Source organism: Coregonus clupeaformis, unplaced genomic scaffold, assembly GCF_020615455.1.
Source record: "Coregonus clupeaformis isolate EN_2021a unplaced genomic scaffold, ASM2061545v1 scaf0035, whole genome shotgun sequence".
NCBI lineage: Eukaryota > Metazoa > Chordata > Actinopteri > Salmoniformes > Salmonidae > Coregonus > Coregonus clupeaformis.
In genome coordinates this window covers 984,576-1,005,560 of record NW_025533490.1, presented here as the reverse complement: position 1 = coordinate 1,005,560, position 20,985 = coordinate 984,576, and the positions used below count along the sequence as shown (strand labels likewise).

Sequence of the window (20,985 nt, the reverse complement as noted above, 5' to 3'; positions counted from 1 at the left end):
TGGGATGAAGTAACCAAGGTATTTATTGAAACACATGGGGAAGATGGAGTGCAGGTCAGGAGAAACTGCTAGAAACCAGGTGCGGTGGCTGAGGCTGGAGAGAGGGGGGTTGAGACAGGGTGAGCAGGTCCGGAGGGGAACCCAAGGGAGTAGTAGAGTGGGGAATCCAGGACAGAGTAGCAGGATGACGAGATGTGGAATTGGAGATGGGGACCAAAGTCGGAGCGGGAAGAACTGTAGCGGAGAGGAAAACAGCATCAGGCAAGGAAAACAGGCACAACAGGATAACAGGCTCTGAATAGTAACAAACGGCTAGAACCGTAGACTGACTGAGCAGAGATTACGATCTGGCAGTGTGGAAGTGGCAGGACTGAGTATTTGTAGAGGTCTTGATTATGGAATAGGTTGCAGCTGGTGGGGATCTGCTCTGACTCCAGCACACCTGTCTCCGCCCACACAATCACACACACACAGAGAGAGAGAGAGAGAGGGAGAGGGAGAGGGAGAGGGAGAGGGAGAGGGAGAGAGTACTGGGGGAGTGGCGGCCGGTCAAGGAGACACAGGATGAGCAGTAGAGGGCGTTGCATGAGCAGATGTGACAATTGTAGGCATATGTGACGCAGCTCGCTTGGCAGCCATGGTCACAGCAATTTTGCGCCTTATAGGCAATGTCAAAATGTGCAAAAATAACCTAAGAAATAGCTTAAATTACCAGAGATTTTCACGTGGCCTATTATATTAAGCTAATGTAACAGTATTGCTGGGCTATATTAGCCAATAAGCTAGGCATAGTTTGAAGAGAGCAGAGTTGGAGCGAGAGCGGACACTTGCACTTTCTATCTTGAGCTACGTTTTGCGTATAGCCTACCTTTTTAGGAGTGTGTCACGATCGTTTACAGACGGGACGGACCAAGGCACAGCGTGATATGCATACATGTTTATTAACGAATAAACACAACGACAAAACAATAAACAAACGATACGTGAAGTCCAATGATTATTGTAGGCTACTGGGCGGCAGGTAGCTTAGTGGTTAAGAGCGTTGTGCCAGTAACCGAAAGGTCACTGGTTCTAATCCCCGAGCCGACTAGGTGAAAAAATCTGTCGATGTGCCCCTTGAGCAAGGCACTTAACCCTAATTGCTCCTGTAAGTCGCTCTGGATAAGAGCGTCTGCTAAATGACCAATTATTTATTATTATTTATTTTCTTTATTCCTGTCTGTGCGATGAACTGAGAACCCAGCTGGCTGTATGGACAGTATATCCCAAGAGAGCCATGATTCCGTGAAACAGAGTATGTTACAGTCCCTGATGTCTATCTGGAAGAAGATCCTCGCCCTGAGCTCGTCTACTTTATTGTCCAGAGATTGAACATTAGCGAGTAATATACTCCGAAGCAGTGGATGGTGTGCCCGCCTCCTGAGTCGGACTAGAAGTTCACTCCGAATACCGCTTCTCCACCGGCGGCGTCTTGGAGCAGCCTCTGGGATAAGTTAAATTGCCCTTGGGCGTACGAACAAAGGATCCAATTTGGGAAAGTCGTATTCCTGGTCGTAATGCTGGTGAGTTACCGCTCTGATATCCAAAAGTTATTTCCAGCTGTATGGAATAACACAAAAAAACATTCTGGGCAAATAATGTAAGAAATAACAACAACAACAAAAAATACTGCAAAGTTGCTTAGGAGCTAGAAGCAGAGCTGCCATGTCTGTCGGCACCATCTTGCCATTTCAACTATAGCCTAATCATATTTAAGTTAATTTCTTTGGAAAGATAACTGCCACGTGATTCTTCGCCTATGCATAGGCTATAGCCTATAGAAAAGGAGAGGTAGGTTAGAACTTGAAGCAGTGAATGCTGAGAGTGTGTGAATAATGTGACAAAGATGTGTTTTTAATACAATAGGTAGACTAATGCATACAAAGCAGAAAGACGACTGTTTCCAAATAATCTGCGGAAGAACAAAAAAATGTATCCCAAAATGGTCTGTCTGACAGCCCGCTCCCATCTGCAGAATGAAAAATGCCAACCATGCCGCAATGATCTCTGTCGGCCGCAGACTGCAGCCCTAATTCAAAACAACACTGTAGGCTACTTCGAAACATATAACTCAAGAAGATCTAAATGCGTCCCCATTAAACTGAGATAAAATGGTTGGTATGCAGGTTGGATGCTGCATGGACCTTTCACCTGTAAAACTTAAAGAATTATCATTCACGATTGAGAGTGGAAATGTGAATTGAGGTTCTCTACAAGTAGAGCAGAGACTGTGTTGTAAAGTTGACAATCCTACACATGCACAGAAGCTTCGGGAACTTTAGCTGTTGAGAAAAGGGGTCCAGGCTAGAGGGGTCCAGAAAAGTCAGATCTGCAGCCTCTGCTGTCTTTTTAAGCATGCAATAATTACATTTAAATAGCAGAATAAAAACGATGTCAGTATTCTGAAAAGCTTTATAATTGTAAAATAGGTAGGCCTATGTCTTCATTGAAAGTCTTTGGAAGATAGAAGTGGGGGAAATTATGTTCATTATATCACAGTTTTATGTTATTTCAAACACATTATTTCACTTGGGATATAGGCTTACAGTAGCCTACAATAATCATGGGAGGAAAGTTTCAGACAAAATATGATTTGAATGCACTATAATTGCAGGTCATTGGTGTGAGTCAACTCAACCCACCCACCCGCATCAACGAACTGCTTTATTCACTGCTACACTCACCAGGCACGCTCAAAACGAATCTCTTCCTAGGAATTCCATTCCGTGTTTTCCTGTGCGCCATTATTAAGCGCTATCTAGCGCATAGGAAGAATTATGCTAAATTAAATAACAGGACATAATAACAAAACGACGAGAATAAGGGTACAGGGGAAAAACGTTTAGCATTATTTATGAATAGTCAGAATGTGAGAAGACACCTCGGCTGGAATTATTTCAGCTGCATTTCTGTGCTGCATTTGAGGTGTCTTCCATTGGCGATACTGCGTCTGCGGACCTTTATATTTTAGGCTGGCTGGCTGTGTAGCAGTCTATTCGTGCAATGCACCGCTCAAAACATCTCACAATTATTTGTCCTACACATGGAGGATCAAAGCTGCACAGAGAATGCTTAAACATGGGATAGGCCTATGCGTTTTATGTGGTCAGTATTTATCTGCTATGATTTTAAAGACCGCGGTCAGAGACAGACAGCGGCTCAATACGCAGTACTCCTCAATCGCGTCATAGCCCACTTCTGCTGGATGCAAAGAAAGACAGACTTGAGATAGCCTTCTGACTCTTTAAATATTTCAGACTATGGACTCTTCAAAACTGAAAATATGCTAGTCTCTTTGTCTAACATCTTCTATGCATGATCTTCTAACAATACATTTTAAACAGAGAAGTCACGGATGAGAGCCCATGACCAGGCTCCAAAATTACTCTGCACGAGGACGCAGCCTAAAAATTGCTCCAATGCGAAATGGTAGGTGGTTAAAGCTTATTAGTGAAATGTTGTAATTAGTCTACGTTATGTTAAAATATGAGCAATCGAAATCTGAAATAGAGCCTATGTTTCAGTTTTGTTTCTCTGTCCAGCAGATAGTAGCCTAGCCTATCAATGCGCACACTGAGTTCATAGCAATTATCTACTGTTGATTTGCAGCACCAGCTTCTCCAGGTGGAATGTCGCCTAATGTATATATATTTAAAAAATGCCTTCATCAACACAAATCTACATTGAACCTTATTGCGCATCGCAACGAGGAGGACTCTTGAATTTGTCCTGAATCATTCCAAAAACACTGCTATTTGGATCCCGGACATCAACAACTTTAATGGCTTTTGTGTTCAGAAGATGGAGAGTGTTATTGGTGTTGAACGTGATTGCGGTTGCGGGGTTCATGACACTTTGGACCAAGTGCACCCACACCCGAGTGACAAAAACCATCGGTCAGGACGATGTGAAAAGACAATCACGCTCTAACGGCACGGCTCAAGGTTTGAGCATCAGTCATGAAGTATTACTAAAGAGACTCGGGTCATTGGAGGACGTGGTCTACAGACAGCTTAATGGTAGGCTATGACTCTAGCACTCTAGCCTACCCACTTAAAAACAATGACTATGGCTCATTGGTTACTTTTTATTTGCTGTCACTCAAAATCTACCATGATTGCTGTTATTTACATAGGCTGAGGCTTAGGATCCATCCCAAATGGCACTCTATAATTAGTGTACTACTACTTTTGACCAGGGCCCACGGGGTAGTGCACTATATAGGGGATAGGGTGCCATTTGGGACATAGAGTGAGGGAAAAAAGTATTTGATCCCCTGCTGATTTTGTACGTTTGCCCACTGACAAAGAAATTATCAGTCTATAATTTTAATGGTAGATTTATTTGAACAGTGAGAGACAGAATAACAAACAAAAAATGCAGAAAAACGCATGTCAAAAAAGTTAGGAATTGATTTGCATTTTAATGAGGGAAATAAGTATTTGACCCCTCTGCAAAACATGACTTAGTACTTGGTGGCAAAACCCTTGTTAGCAATCACAGAGGTCAGACGTTTATTGTAGTTGGCCACCAGGTTTGCACACATCTCAAGAGGGATTTTGTCCCACTCCTCTTTGCAGATCTTCTCCAAGTCATTAAGGTTTCGAGGCTGACATTTGGCAACTCGAACCTTCAGCTTCCTCCACAGATTTTCTATGGGATTAAGGTCTGGAGACTGGCTAGGCCACTCCAGGACCTTAATGTGCTTCTTCTTGAGCCATTGTCATGTTGGAATACCCATCCACGACCCATTTTCAATGCCCTGGCTGAGGGAAGGAGGTTCTCACCCAAGATTTGACGGTACATGGCCCCGTCCATCGTCCCTTTGATGCGGTGAAGTTGTCCTGTCCCCTTAGCAGAAAAACACCCACAAAGCATAATGTTTCCACCTCCATGTTTGACGGTGGAGATGGTGTTCTTGGGGTCATAGGCAGCATTCCTTCTCCTCCAAACACAGCGAGTTGTGTTGAGGCCAAAGAGCTCGATTTTGGTCTCATCTGACCACAACACTTTCACCCAGTTCTCCTCTGAATCATTCAGATGTTCATTGGCAAACTTCAGACGGGCATGTATATATGCTTTCTTGAGCAGGGGGATCTTGCGGGCGCTGCAGGATTTCAGTCCTTCATGGCGTAGTGTGTTACCAATTGTTTTCTTGGAGACTATGGTCCCAGCTGCCTTGAGATCATTGACAAGATCCTCCCGTGTAGTTATGGGCTGATTCCTCACCGCTCTCATGATCATTGCAACTCCACAAGGTGAGATCTTGCATGGAGCCCCAGGCCGAGGGAGATTGACAGGTCTTTTGTGTTTTTTCCATTTGCGAATAATCACACCAACTGTTGTCACCTTCTCACCAAACTGCTTGGCGATGGTCTTGTAGCCCATTCCAGCCTTGTGTAGGTCTACAATCTTGTCCCTGACAACCTTGGAGAGCTCTTTGGTCTTGGCCATGGTGGAGAGTTTGGAATCTGATTGATTGATTGCTTCTGTGTACAGGTGTCTTTTATACAGGTAACAAACTGAGATTAGGAGCACTCCCTTTAAGAGTGTGCTCCTAATCTCAGCTCGTTACCTGTATAAAATACACCTGGAAGCCAGACATCTTTCTGATTGAGAGGGGGTCAAATACTTATTTCCCTCATTAAAATGCAAATCAATTTATAACATTTTTGACATGCGTTTTTCTGGATTTTTTTGTTGTTATTCTGTCTCTCACTGTTCAAATATACCTACCATTAAAATTATAGACTGATAATTTCTTTGTCAGTGGGCAAACGTACAAAATCAGCAGGGGATCAAATACTTTTTTCCCTCACTGTAGGTTTAGTATACAGCTACCTCCTTTGTTAAAAGTAAATGTGTTATAGCATAGTTACCTTTTCTTGACTGTGTGAACTCCAGGTCTGTCCAAGTCCCTGGGGCTGATCGAGGGTTTCGGGGGGCGAGGTAAAGGGGGTCTCCCCGCCACCCTAGCCCCAAAAGAAGAGGCCGACGCCAAAGTACTGAGGGAGAAGTATGGATACAATGCTTACCTCAGCCAAAAGATATCACTGGATCGGTCCATACCAGACTACCGGCCCAGCAAGTAAGTTTTAGGCACCCTATAGTGCACTCTTTTTGGCCCGTAATGGCATTCTATTCCTTATAAAGTGCAGCATTACTTTTGACCAGGGCCACTCTTACTGTAGCTCAGATGACGACCATTTTTCAGGACAATAGACCCGCTACAATTTTCATGTGCTTTTATCTTTTTCCAAAGACCAATCCAGGCTTTGACATAGGATTGTGTCAAAACATCACGTTTGGGTTTGTAAGCTGCAAGTTGCAAGCATTAGTCTGTGTGTGTGTGTGTGGGTGCACTTTGTATTAGTTGATACCCATATCAGGATCTCAGCCAAATCTTGGGTTCATGCTCTAATCAGAAGTCATAAACATGGTAGTGTATACTTTGCGTTGTTAGTTGTTTCGCTGCTACTGGGTTGTTGCCATGGTCGGAGAGACTAATGATTAAAGCTATGACAGCAGATGTTATTGTTTTGGGCACCACTTAGCTTTGTGGTTAAAAATACAATATTCTTAAAACCATCTAGTAATATCTCTGTAGCCTAATCCCGCTTTCTTTGTTGTTCTTTTTTTAGTGTTATTTATTGATGAAGTTGCAGTCTAATGCGGCAATTGACACGTGCACGCACGCTAGATGCACACACACACACACACACACACACACACACACACACACACACACACACACACACACACACACACACACACACACAGTCTTGTACAACTAACCTTGTGGGGACACACAATTCAGTCCCATTCAAAATCCTATTAACCCTAAACCTAACCCTTACCCTTACCCTAACCCTAAACGTATCCCAATAATCTAACCTTAACCCTAACCCTAAACCTAACCCTAGCTCCTAACCCAAACCCTAAAACTAACCCTAGCTCCTAACCCTAACCGTTAACGTAATTCTAACACTAATTCTAACCTTAACCCTAAACCCCCTAGAAATAGCATTTGACCTCGTGGGGACCAACAAAATGTCCCCAGTTGGTCAAATTTTTGTTCGTTTACTATTCTTGTTTGGACTTCTGGTCCCCACAAGAATAGTTAAACACGTCCACACACACACACACCCATACACACACACACACACACACACACACACACATACACACACACAGTGGTGGAAAAAGTACCCAATTGTCATACTTGAGTAAAAGTAAAGATACCTTAATAGAAAATTACTCAAGTAAAAGTGAAAGTCACCCAGTAAAATACTACTTGAGTAAAAGTCTAAAAGTATTGGGTTTTAAATATACTTAAGTGTCAAAAGTAAATATAATTTCTAAAATATACCTAAGTATCAAAAGTAAACATAAAAGTATAAATAATTTCAAATTTCTTATATTAGGCAAACCAGATGGCACCATTTTATTTTTGATTTTTGATTTACAGTGCCTTGCAAAAGTATTCATCCCCCTTGGCATTTTTCCTATTTTGTTGCTGTCACGCCCTGACCTTAGAGATCACCTGTATTCTCTGTTTGGTTAGGTCAGGGTGTGATTTGGATAGAATCTAGTTTATTCTATTTCTATGTTGGCCGGGTGTGGTTCCCAATCAGAGGCAGCTGTCGATCGTTGTCTCTGATTGGGGATCATACTTAGGCAGCCATTTTGCCTACCTTTAGTTGTGGGATCTTGTTTTTGATTCGGTTTCTGTTTAGGCTTGTTGCTGTTAGCGTTTAGAACTTCACGTTCAGTTGCTTTTGTTATTTTGTCAAGTGTTTATTTAAATAATTAAACATGTACGCATACCACGCTGCACCTTGGTCCGATCCTTTATACAACGAACGTGACAGTTGCATTACAACTTGTAATTTAAATAGATTTTTATTTGGATTTCATGTAATGGACATACACAAAATAGTCCAAATTGGTCAAGTGAAATTAAAATAATAACTTGTTAAAATAAATTATACAAAATAAATAACAGAAAAGTGGTGCGTGCATATGTATTCATCCCCTTTGCTATGAAGCCCCTAAATAAGATCTGGTGCAACCAATTACCTTCAGAAGTCACATAATTAGTTAGATTGCACACAGGTGGACTTTATTTAAGTGTCACATGATCTCAGTATATATACACCCGTTCTGAAAGGCCCCAGAGTCTGCAACACCACTAAGCAAGGGGCACCACCAAGCAAGCGGCACCATGAAGACCAAGGAGCTCTCCAAACAGTTAAGGGACAAAGTTGTGGAGAAGTACAGATCAGGGTTGGTTTATAAAAAAATATCCGAAACTTTGAACATCCCACGGAGCACCATTAAATCCATTATTAAAAAATGGAAAGAATATGGCACCACAACAAATCTGTCAAGAGAGGGCCGCCCACCAAAACTCACGCACCAGGCAAGGAGGACATTAATCAGAGAGACAACAAAGAGGCCAAAGATAACCCTGAAGGAGCTGCAGAGCTCCACAGCGGAGATTGGAGTATCTGTCCATAGGACCACTTTAAGCTGTACACTCCACAGAGCTGGGCTTTACGGAAGAGTGGCCAGAAAAAAGCCATTGCTTAAAGAAAAAAAGAAGCAAACACGTTTGGTGTTCGCCAAAAGGCACGTGGGAGACTCCCCAAACATATGGAAGAAGGTACTCTGGTCAGATGAGACTAAAATTGATATTTTTGGCCATCAAGAAAAACGCTATGTCTGGCGCAAACCCAACACCTCTCATCACCCCGAGAACACCATCCCCACAATGAAGCATGGTGGTGGCAGCATCATGCTGTGGGGATGTTTTTCATCAGCAGGGACTGGGAAACTGGTCAGAATTGAAAGAATTATGGATGGCGCTAAATACAAGGAAATTCTTGAGGGAAACCTGTTTCAGTCTTCCAGAGATTTGAGACTGGGATGGAGCTTCACCTTCCAGCAGGACAATGACCCTAAGTATACTGCTAAAGCAACACTCGAGTGGTTTAAGGGGAAACATTTAAATGTCTTGGAATGGCCTAGTCAAAGCCCAAACCTCAATCCAATTGAGAATCTGTGGTATGACTTAAAGATTGCTGTACACCAGCGGAACCCATCCAACTTGAAGGAGCTGGAGCAGTTTTGCCTTGAAGAATGGGCAAAAATCCCAGTGGCTAGATGTGCCAAGCTTATAAAGACATACCCCAAGAGACTTGCAGCTGTAATTGCTGCAAAAGGTGTCTCTACAAAGTATTGACTTTGGGGGGGTGAATAGTTATGCACGCTCATGTTTTCTGTTTTTTTGTCTTATTTCTTGTTTGTTTCAACAACAAAACATTTTTGTGCATCTTCAAAGTGATAGGCATGTTGTACAAACCCCCAACAAATCCAGATTGTAAGGCAACAGAATAGGAAAAATGCCAAGGGGGGTTAGAAATGAAGCATTTCTGTTTAGTGAGTCCGCTAGATCAGAGGCAGTAGGGATGACCAGGGATGTTCTCTTGATAACTGTGTGAATTGGACCCTTGTCCTGTACTGCTAAGCATTCAAAATGTAACGAGTACTTTTGAGTGTCACGGAAAATGTTTGAAGTAAAAGGTACATTATTTTCTTTAGGAATGTAGTGAAGTAAAAGTAAAAGTGATCAAAAATATAAATAGTACAATACAGATACACAAAAGAACTACTTAAGTAGTATTTAAAATTATTTTTACTTAAGTACTTTACACCACTGCACACACACGCGCGCACACACACACACACACACACACACACACACACACATTATGCTTGTGCGTGTACACCACCCATCAGCACACAGAAAATGTTTGATTGAGTTGACTAAAATCACCCAATCCTTTCCTTACTTACCGGGATGTACTGTATCACAATTCTTCGGGTGTATCTCAGTCGAAAGTGACTGCTGACTGGCTCACGCTTGTTGACTTGCTCTCACCTGTCCATTTCTTTAAAACCAGTGCAGATGAGGGAAAGGCGATAAGGGGAAGGATAGATACCTATACACAGTCAAAGAGTAAAAACTCCAAAACAAAAGCCTCTTTGAACTATTAGGACATAGCCAGCCACAGATTCCTCACTTCCTCTCATTAAGGCTGGCTCTCGTTATAACAAAAGCTACAATAAAAATAGGCCTCTTATCTCCGTCTCCCACAGTGCACTTACTGTGAGCCTAGGGAGAGGGGGTGTGTGCATGCGTGTTTTGAAAAATGTGATTGTGGGGAACAGAAAGAGGCACATGGTTCTCATTTTCATTTGCAAACAAAAATGTGTGAGCTCATCAACAGGGATCATAATGTACAGAAGAGACTTGGAGAAGAAGCATCTTGCGTGGTGTTAATAAACTTGGAAACCTACATTAGAATGTTGGGTAGTACTTTATATGAGCCCTCCGCCATAAGGGTGGGCTACATTATATTATATGCATATTATTATATAGGGCTACTTAATACATTAGCTTTATATAGGAGGGTTCAAGTACCATGTTACTGAACATTGAATGATGGACTCACCGTTTGCGTTTAATTATAATATACAAGGATGTATTAGTGTTTGATGTCATTAGTGATGATAGCTAATGATGTGTGTGAATGTCTCTCTCTCTGTGTGTGTGTGTGTGTGTGTCTGCATATGTCTTTGTACGTGAGTGTGTGTGTGGTCTCCAGGTGTAAAAAGGCCAGCTTCCCCAGGGAACTTCCAAACATCTCCCTTATCTTTATCTTTGTCAACGAGGCGTTGTCAGTAATCCTCCGCTCAGTCCACTCAGCTGTCAATCACACACCGGCTCACCTCCTCAAAGAGATCATCTTGGTGGACGACTACAGCGATGACGGTGAGGAGAAATACACATGCACACACACACACACACTGCCACACACGCCGACACATAGACACACACACACACTCACACTCATATCTGGAAGTGCATTTTGGTGAAGAAATGGTATGAGAACACACACACACATCCAATATACATTGATGCATATTCATATGATATTTAATTGAATTATATTCTATTCTATGCTTTATAAAGACATCCTTGTCCAACATGCTGTTTTGCTGCACGGACAGGACAGTCAGATCAAGGCAAGACAAAATCCATCCAAGGAGAGGGACAGGAAGGGAGGAGAGGGAGAGTTGTGAAGAGATTAAGCAGTGGGCAGAGAGAGGTGGTTAGAGAGAGGAAGACAGAGACAATGAAAGGTGCATATAGAAATGAAGGGAGAGATGTGGGTAGAAGGAGAGAGTGAAAGGGTGGAAGTGAGTTTAGTAGAGGTGAGGGGCAGAGAGGGAAAGAGAACAAGGAGAGAGAGGCGGTTCAATTTCCCCTATGTTCCTGGCACGGCAGGACGGCAGAGGGCAGCAATCCATCATGGAGGGGGAAAAATAAGCTATTGCAGTGGTTGAGGTGGAGATGCATGCAAACAAATAACACACACCCTCTAACTCTTCTCCTGTCAGCCACACATGCACTGCACATCCGCCAGCACATTTAGAAGGGTGCAATTCGGGCAATTCCTGCATTTGGGCATTCCTGCATCTGCAGGAACCCCTTTTTATACTTCTATTTGTAAGTGTTTAAGGCGGGGGTGACACTGTGTGCTAGCTAACTAGCAAGATAGCACGCAGTGTCACTAACTCACAAGCTAGCTAGTTAGCTAGCATGCGGTCCCCCCCATCCTCCCACCTTCTGTGCTAGCGGTAGGCGGGGGGAGACTCCGGTAGACAGTGTCCTTGGCCCCCGCCTGTCAGGCACGGTTTTCTCAGCAGGCGGGAGGCTGGGCCGACACCGTGTGCTAGCTAACTAACAAGCTAGCTCACGGTGTCGCTCACAAGTTAGCTAGTTAGCTAGCGCATGGTGTCGTCCCAGCCTCCTGCCTGTTGTGGGAGGCAGGGGCGACCGGTAGGACCCCCGGGTGTCAGGCACTGTTTTCCCGCAGTTCTGTTAATGACAGTGAGGGCATGTGTTCGGCAGGCGGTATCGTAGGACACTGTCTACCGGTGTCGCTCCTGCTAACTAGCAAGGAGGACTCCGGGAGGCGTGGGTGAAAACTCAGATAATACTTTTATTTCCCTTTTGACCCATATTCAAAAGTGTCACAAGCATGAAGATGTCGTGCTGGTTCATGCAGGATCCAATGGGCTGCAGTTGCACACTATTGAGCACATCCGCCAGTGTGTGTTTGTGTGAGGGAAGTGGGGGTTTTGAGAGCATGTCCAGGGGGACAAAGCTGATCAGTTGAGCGAGAGATCAAAGGTAGAGCAGAAGCCATAGCTCAGGAAGCACCCAACTCCCCCTGGTGTTGTTGTGAGACTGTTAGAAAGCACTGGAGCGCATGAAAATAGATTCATCTTCTCTCTCTCTCTCTCTCTCTCTCTCTCTCTCTCTCTCTCTCTCTCTCTCTCTCTCTCTCTCTCTCTCTCTCTCTCTCTCTCTCTCTCTCTGTCTGTGTCTGTGTCTGTGTCTGTGTCTGTGTCTGTGTCTGTGTGTGTGTGTCTGTGTGTGTATGTCTCTGTGTATGCGTGTGTGCATGTGTGTGTGTGCGTACATGCATGCTGGTGTGTGTGTGTGTGCTCACATGCACTTGAGTGTTTTTCTGAAAGTGTTTGTGGGTGTGCCTCTGTGTGTGTCTGCATGCATATGTTTGTCTGTGTGTGTAGTTTTGCTTAGTTGTATTTGGTTGTGTGTCCTAGAGCAACTGAAAGGGCCGTTGGAGGATTATGTAAACAAGCGTTACCCAGGCCTGGTGAAAGTTGTGAGGAACCAGAAGCGTGAGGGACTGATCCGTGCCCGCATTGAGGGCTGGAAGGCAGCCAGTGGCGAGGTGACAGGCTTCTTCGATGCCCACGTTGAGTTCACACCCTCCTGGTGAGTGTATGTGTGGGTTTCAAGTTGAACTTTGAGTTGTTGGGATCGATGGTTTAACAAACTTTGACTTAAAGGGGGGATCAGAAGGAATACTTGAATTCAGCAGTTGGTCAAGCAGCAGTGTGAGATTTTCCAGCTGAAGGAATTTCATACTACTACTAACCATCTAGCCATCTAGCATACTGTATTGCATGACCATATTTGTAATGATAATCTAAAGAAGTGAATTGCCATAAGCTTTTATCAACTGACAGTATTAAAAGTAGGCCTAGTATTCAAGTACAGTCATGGTTGGTATGTTCCTTATGTACAGTGGCTTGCGAAAGTATTCACCCCCCTTGGCATTTTTCCTATTTTGTTGCCTTACAACCTGGAATTAAAATTGATTTTTTGGGGGTTTGTATCATTTGATTTACACAACATGCCTACCACTTTGAAGATGCAAAATATTTTTTCTTGTGAAACAAACAAGAAATAAGACAAAAAAAACAGAAAAAACTTGAGCGTGCATAACTATTCACCCCCCCAACGTCAATACTTTGTAGAGCCACCTTTTGCAGCAAGTACAGCTGCAAGTCTCTTGGGGTATGTCTCTATAAGCTTGGCACATCTAGCCACCGGGATTTTTGAAGGCAAAACTGTTCCAGCTCCTTCAAGTTGGATGGGTTCCGCTGGTGTACAGCAATCTTTAAGTCATACCACAGATTCTCAATTGGATTGAGGTCTGGGCTTTGACTAGACCATTCCAAGACATTTAAATGTTTCCCCTTAAACCACTCAAGTGTTGCTTTAGCAGTATGCTTAGGGTCATTGTCCTGCTGGAAGGTGAACCTCCGTCCCAGTCTCAAATCTCTGGAAGACAGAAACAGGATTCCCTCAAGAATGTCCCTGTATTTAGTGCCATCCATCATTCCTTCAATTCTGACCAGTTTCCCAGTCCCTGCCGATGAAAAACATCACCACAGCATGATGCTGCCACCACCATGCTCCACTGTAGGGATGGTGTTCTCAGGGTGATGAGAGGTGTTGGGTTTGCGCCAGACATAGCGTTTTCCTTGATGGCCAAAAAGCTCAATTTTAGTCTTATCTGACCAGAGCACCTTCTTCCATATGTTTGGGGAGTCTCCCACATGGCTTTTGGTGAACACCAAACGTGTTTGCTTCTTTTTTTCTTTAAGCAATGGCTTTTTTCTGGCCACTCTTCCGTAAAGCCCAGCTCTGTGGAGTGTACGGCTTAAAGTGGTCCTATGGACAGATACTCCAATCTCCGCTGTGGAGCTTTGCAGCTCCTTCAGGGTTATCTTTGGTCTCTTTGTTGCCTCTCTGATTAATGCCCTCCTTGCCTGGTGCGTGAGTTTTGGTGGGCGGCCCTCTCTTGGCAGGTTTGTTGTGGTGCCATATTCTTTCAATTTTTTTATAATGGATTTAATGGTGCTCCGTGGGATGTTCAAAGTTTCTGATATTGTTTTATAACCCAACCCTGATCTGTACTTCTCCTTGGTCTTCATGGTGCCGCTTGCTTGGTGGTGCCCCTTGCTTAGTGGTGTTGCAGACTCTGGGGCCTTTCAGAAAAGGTATATATATACTGAGATCATGTGACAGATCATGTGACACTTAGATTGCACACAGGTGGACTTTATTTAACTAATTATGTGACTTCTGAAGGTAATTGGTTGCACCAGATCTTACTTAGGGGCTTCATAGCAAAGTGGTTGAATACATATGCATGCACCACTTTTCCGTTATTCATTTTTTAGAATTCTTTGAAACAAGTTATTTTTTTCATTTCACCAATTTGGACTATTTTGTGTATGTCCATTACATGAAATCCAAATAAAAATCCATTTAAATTACAGGTTGTAATGCAACAAAATAGGAAAAAACGCCAAGGGGGATGAATACTTTTGCAAGGCACTGTATACACTAGAGTTGACCAGGGCCCACGGATACACAGAAGAACTACCCACTACACAGGGAACTGCTTCTCCCTATGGAGTTGTAACCCTTTGAGCCGACTCAAAAAGAATAACTTATAAATCCAACTCAGAAGAACTAGGGGGACTGACTTGGAGGCGTAGGGAGGAAGAGAGAGAAGGAGAGAGGAGATCTTAAGAAACCTCCGGCCCCATCTGTCTGTCTCTCTATGTCAGGGCTGAGCCGGTTCTGACCAGAATCAAAGAGGACCACAAGAGGATCATCCTGCCCTCCATCGACAACATCAAGCACGAGACGTTTGAGCTGGAGCGCTACGAGAACTCTGGCCATGGCTACAACTGGGAGCTGTGGTGCATGTACATCAACCCCCCCAAACAGTGGTGGGATGACGGGGACACCTCTGCACCCATTAGGTAGGCTACACACAAACAGGCACGCATATGCACACACGCACAGGCACGCGTACACACACACACGGGCACGCATACGCACACACACGGGCACACACACACACGGGCACACACCTGCACGCGCACACACACAACTAAATAAACACTTGAATTTAGAGAACCCCATCGCCAAAATAAGAAAAACAGAATCCCCCTCTTTCCCCCCTCAGAACTCCTGCAATGATTGGTTGCTCCTTTGTGGTGAACCGGGACTACTTTGGGCACCTGGGGCTCCTGGACTCTGGCATGGATGTCTACGGAGGAGAGAACATCGAACTGGGGATCAAGGTTTGTGTGGCACCCATTCTTCTGTGAAGGCTGAGCATAATTGGGCCCTGGTCACAAGTAGTGCACTATAAAGGGAATAGGGTACCATTTGGGACGCAGTAACTGTATGTTAGGGTGGTGAGAGGCAGGGTGACTAGTGTGTGAATAGTGTATTCTGTATCCTGTATTTGATGTGTGTCTTGTCGTATTTCAGCAAGTACGTAATTGTGGTTCTATGAGTAGAACTAAGCATTGGGTTATGTTTGTTTGTGTGTTTGTCTACTTGCCTTCTTAATTATTTGTGTTAATCCTGCAGAACATTTGTTGTGTGTGAAGGTATATGTTCTGTTCTCATACTATTTCTCCACCAACTACCAGGTGTGGCTGTGTGGGGGCAGTATGGAGGTGCTGCCCTGCTCCAGAGTGGCTCACATCGCCAGGATGAAGAAGCCCTACCACAGCAACATAGCCTCCAGCACGCGGCGTAATGCCCTGCGTGTGGCCGAGGTCTGGATGGACCAGTTTAAGTCCCATGTCTACCTGGCCTGGAACATCCCAATGGAAGTGAGTTGCTCCAACATACTGATTTAAAAAACATACTGTTTTTTTTGGCATATGAAAATGTATGTTCAGATTGAGCTCCAGGTCAGGGAGTTCCCGCTATACACTGATCTATGATCAGTTTTGCGTACATATGTTCAGATAAAACGCCTATTCCCCTACCTAGATTTTCACTAGTCTATTTCAGTTTATCTATTCATTATCCTAACTACATTATACAGTATATGTACACCATACATTTAATTGCTAATGTTATATATTTGTAATTGTGTATGCGTCTCAAATGGCACCCCATTCCCCATATAGTGCACTATACAGTGGGGAAAAAAAGTATTTAGTCAGCCACCAATTGTGCAAGTTCTCCCACTTAAAAAGATGAGAGAGGCCTGTAATTTTCATCATAGGTACACGTCAACTATGACAGACAAAATGAGAAAAGAAAATCCAGAAAATCACATTGTAGGATTTTTAATGAATTTATTAGCAAATTATGGTGGAAAATAAGTATTTGGTCAATAACAAAAGTTTCTCAATACTTTGTTATATACCCTTTGTTGGCAATGACACAGGTCAAACGTTTTCTGTAAGTCTTCACAAGGTTTTCACACACTGTTGCTGGTATTTTGGCCCATTCCTCCATGCAGATCTCCTCTAGAGCAGTGATGTTTTGGGGCTGTCGCTGGGCAACACAGACTTTCAACTCCCTCCAAAGATTTTCTATGGGGTTGAGATCTGGAGACTGGCTAGGCCACTCCAGGACCTTGAAATGCTTCTTACGAAGCCACTCCTTCGTTGCCCGGGCGGTGTGTTTGGGATCATTGTCATGCTGAAAGACCCAGCCACGTTTCATCTTCAATGCCCTTGCTGATGGAAGGAGGTTTTCACTAAAAATCTCACGATACATGGCCCCATTCATTCTTTCCTTTACACGGATCAGTCGTCCTGGTCCCTTTGCAGAAAAAACAGCCCCAAAGCATGATGTTTCCACCCCCATGCTTCACAGTAGGTATGGTGTTCTTTGGATGCAACTCAGCATTCTTTGTCCTCCAAACACGACGAGTTGAGTTTTTACCAAAAAGTTCTATTTTGGTTTCATCTGACCATATGACATTCTCCCAATCCTCTTCTGGATCATCCAAATGCACTCTAGCAAACTTCAGACGGGCCTGGACATATACTGGCTTAAGCAGGGGGACACGTCTGGCACTGCAGGATTTGAGTCCCTGGCGGCGTAGTGTGTTACTGATGGTAGGCTTTGTTACTTTGGTCCCAGCTCTCTGCAGGTCATTCACTAGGTCCCCCCGTGTGGTTCTGGGATTTTTGCTCACCGTTCTTGTGATCATTTTGACCCCACGGGGTGAGATCTTGCATGGAGCCCCCAGATCGAGGGAGATTATCAGTGGTCTTGTATGTCTTCCATTTCCTAATAATTGCTCCCACAGTTGATTTCTTCAAACCAAGCTGCTTACCTATTGCAGATTCAGTCTTCCCAGCCTGGTGCAGGTCTACAATTTTGTTTCTGGTGTCCTTTGACAGCTCTTTGGTCTTGGCCATAGTGGAGTTTGGAGTGTGACTGTTTGAGGTTGTGGACAGGTGTCTTTTATACTGATAACAAGTTCAAACAGGTGCCATTAATACAGGTAACGAGTGGAGGACAGAGGAGCCTCTTAAAGAAGAAGTTACAGGTCTGTGAGAGCCAGAAATCTTGCTTGTTTGTAGGTGACCAAATACTTATACTAATGTGATTTTCTGGAATTTCTTTTCTCATTTTGTCTGTCATAGTTGACGTGTACCTATGATAAAAATTATAACTTGCACAATTGCTGGCTGACTAAATACTTTTTTCCCCCACTGTATTTGACCAGAGCCTTATGGGGTTAGCCTCGTGAGCCACCCGGAATTCTGTGCAGCTAACCATTATTGTAAGGTCGTGAGAATAGGATGGCTCGCGAGGCTACTTTGGGGTGCCATTTGGGACACAATCTGTAATCAACCACTCCCTGTTCCAGAACCATGGGATAGACTATGGGGACATCTCTCAGAGGGTTGCATTGAGGAAGTCTCTGCAATGTAAGAACTTTGAGTGGTACCTGGACAACGTCTATCCAGAGATGAGGAGGTACAACAACACTCTCTTTTACGGGGAGGTGAGTCTGACTGGCGACAGGGCCTACACACAAAGTTTTACTAAACACTCATCAAATATGCTTTTAGCAGCCAAGTAGCTTTTTCCCCTCATAAAAAGTTTCCCACCCGTTCTCTCTTTACTCTCTCTCTCTCTCTCCCTGTAGATTCATAGTAGCAAAGCGACCCATCTGTGTATGGACCAGGGAGAGAAGGTGAACCACACGGCCACCCTGCACCCATGTCACGGAATGGGACCTCAGGTAACCTATTATACATTTACATTTTAGTCATTTAGCAGACGCTCTTATCCAGAGCGACTTACAGGAGCAATTAGGGTTAAGTGCCTTGCTTAAGGGCACATCGACAGATTTTTCACCTAGTCGGCTCGGGGATTAGAACCAGCGACCTTTCGGTTACTGGCACAACGCTCTTACCCACTAAGCTACCTGCCGCCCTAGACATACTAGGTATATGTCCCAAAAGTAGTGCACTATAGGAAATAGGGTGCTATTTGGGACACATTCTAGGTTCACCAGAGAGGTACTGTGCCTGCAAGCTGTGAGAGCAAAATCTGCAGGGAAATGTTTTTATACCAGAATGTGTTTTTATTCCAAATTAAATGTACATTTACATTACATTTACGTCATTTAGCAGACGCTCTTATCCAGAGTGACTTACAAATTGGTGCATTCACCTTATGATAGCCAGTGGGACAACCACTTTACAATTTTTATTTTTTTATTTTACACATTTTTTTATTCTTAATTTTTCGAGTATATTTAGAATTTTCATTTGTATTATATATATAATTTTTGTATTTTTAAAAATATTTTTCATTAAATTGTTTATTTATTTGTACCTTTTTCTTTAGTAATTTTTTTGTACCTTTTCTATCTTTTATTATAAAAAAAATTGTTTGTGTATTTTGTATTTTTGTATATTTTTGTATTTTAATTTTTTTATGTGGTTCATACACAAACATGGACAAAACGTCAGCAAAACTACCAGAATGTAGCCCTTTGCCCCTGTGACATACAAATGTAGCAGATATCATGACTGGTTTTACAGTCAAAACAAAATGTCTCAAAATCATATTATGTTAATGCTTTTGAGTTTTTTTAAAAGATCCACTTTGAATGAGAGCGGATGTGATATCATATCACAAATCATTTCAAAGAATAGAAACAGAAACAACTTGCTCTCCAGGAAACGTAATACAACAGACTTCACTGTCAAAAAAGAATGTGTTAGCATTCTTGGGAAATACAAATATTTGATCACTTTTTATCATTTAGCCATGTACTACTGTAACCTATCTCTGTGTGTTCCTCCCAGTTGAGGAGGACACACCTAGTTGTTGTTGATAGCCCTTTACCATCCACCGCTTACTTCATTTTGTCTCCCTGTGTCTCTCTCCTACCATTTGGAACACCAAAGAGGGCCAGTTCTTCCTGGGTGCTCTGGCCAGTACAGGGGAGAACACATATAGTTGTTGTTGATAGCCCTTGAACAGCCATTCACAGTAGAGTATCCCTGTCCCTTCCAGTTGGGTCGGTACACCAAGGAGGGCCAGTTTTTCCTGGGTGCTCTGGGCAGTACAGGGGAGGAAACACGCTGTCTGATGGACGACCAGGTCTCCAATTTCCCTCAGCTCCTCAACTGTGACAAAGTCTCCAACACCAGGCTGACCACATGGCACTTCTCTCAGGTCAGACTCATTTTTACATCGTTTTTAATTTTTAACAATGGCTCATTCTTTCAATTTAAGTTGCTCTTATACCGTGTTACTTGCTTACTTATTTATTTACTTACTCCTCTTCGTTCCCTGTAGAGCATAGGGCCGCAACAAGCCCCTGCCATGCCATACCTATGTAGGCTAACCCTGTGTAGTAACACTGTAATAACACCACATTGTAAGGTTCTATGTAGGCTAACCCTGTGTAGTAACACTGTAATAACACCACATTGTAAGGTTCTGTGTAGGGTAATCCTGTGTAGTAACACTGTAATATAACCACATTGTAAGGACCTGTGAAGCGGAAATAAAAAATGATAGAAGCTGCCTGGAGGTGACTGTTGCCGACAGTGATCAGGGCCCGTATTCATAAAGCATCTCAGGGTAGGAGTGCTGATCTAGGATCAGATCCCCCTTGTCCATTCATTATAATGTAAAAGGCTAAACTGATCCAAGATCAGCACTTTTAGTCTGAGACTCTTTATGAATACTATGAGGACACATGAAGGTAGTAGCCTACTCAATTGAGAACATTCGATTTCATCTGTCCTTCAGAACGAGTCGATCATCAACAGAGCCACGGGCCGCTGTCTGGAGGTGATACATGCTAACGTTTACTTCGGACACTTGCTGGTGCTTCAGACCTGCTCCGGACAGAGGTGGAACATCAAAAACACAATGAAGCAGTAGCCACAGCATGATGCAGAATTCTTCTTTGACCAAGATAGTGTTATTGTACTGAATTGTATCAGATGTCATACTGTATTATTAAAACAAAAAAACATTTGTGGATGCAAATAACTATTACACCATATGGGGTGAATAAGTTGATACCATATTAACACATCATGCAGCCTTTATTGCAACAGATTTATTCAACTTCAATGATGGGATTTCTTGAAAGGGTTTTAGCACTTCCTTTTCACCAACCCATTAAGATCATAACAAATTGAAAATAAACAAATATGAAAACCCCTAAGCGAATTAAGACTCTAAAC

At 43.3% G+C, this 20,985-nt stretch overlaps 1 protein-coding gene across 4 annotated transcripts; it reads left to right on the top strand.

The window, feature by feature from the left end:
- Positions 1–2,787: 2,787 nt before the first annotated feature.
- On the top strand, positions 2,788–20,966 carry LOC121565991 (polypeptide N-acetylgalactosaminyltransferase 17). 4 transcript variants are annotated; one of them, XM_041876279.2, is made up of 12 exons: positions 2,788–3,468; positions 3,838–4,058; positions 5,944–6,127; positions 10,710–10,876; positions 12,706–12,913; positions 15,064–15,261; positions 15,468–15,585; positions 15,943–16,128; positions 18,135–18,272; positions 18,417–18,512; positions 19,799–19,960; positions 20,543–20,966. In XM_041876279.2, the coding sequence occupies exons 2-12, from the start codon at positions 3,887–3,889 to the stop codon at positions 20,675–20,677; spliced, it is 1,764 nt and encodes a 587-aa protein (XP_041732213.1). In that variant the 5' UTR covers positions 2,788–3,468; positions 3,838–3,886; the 3' UTR covers positions 20,678–20,966. The 4 variants fall into 4 exon arrangements, with proteins under 4 accessions (XP_041732213.1, XP_041732207.1, XP_041732211.1 ...); XM_041876273.2 differs by having other exon boundaries at positions 3,649–4,058; XM_041876277.2 differs by having other exon boundaries at positions 2,788–4,058; positions 12,739–12,913.
- Positions 20,967–20,985: the final 19 nt, after the last annotated feature.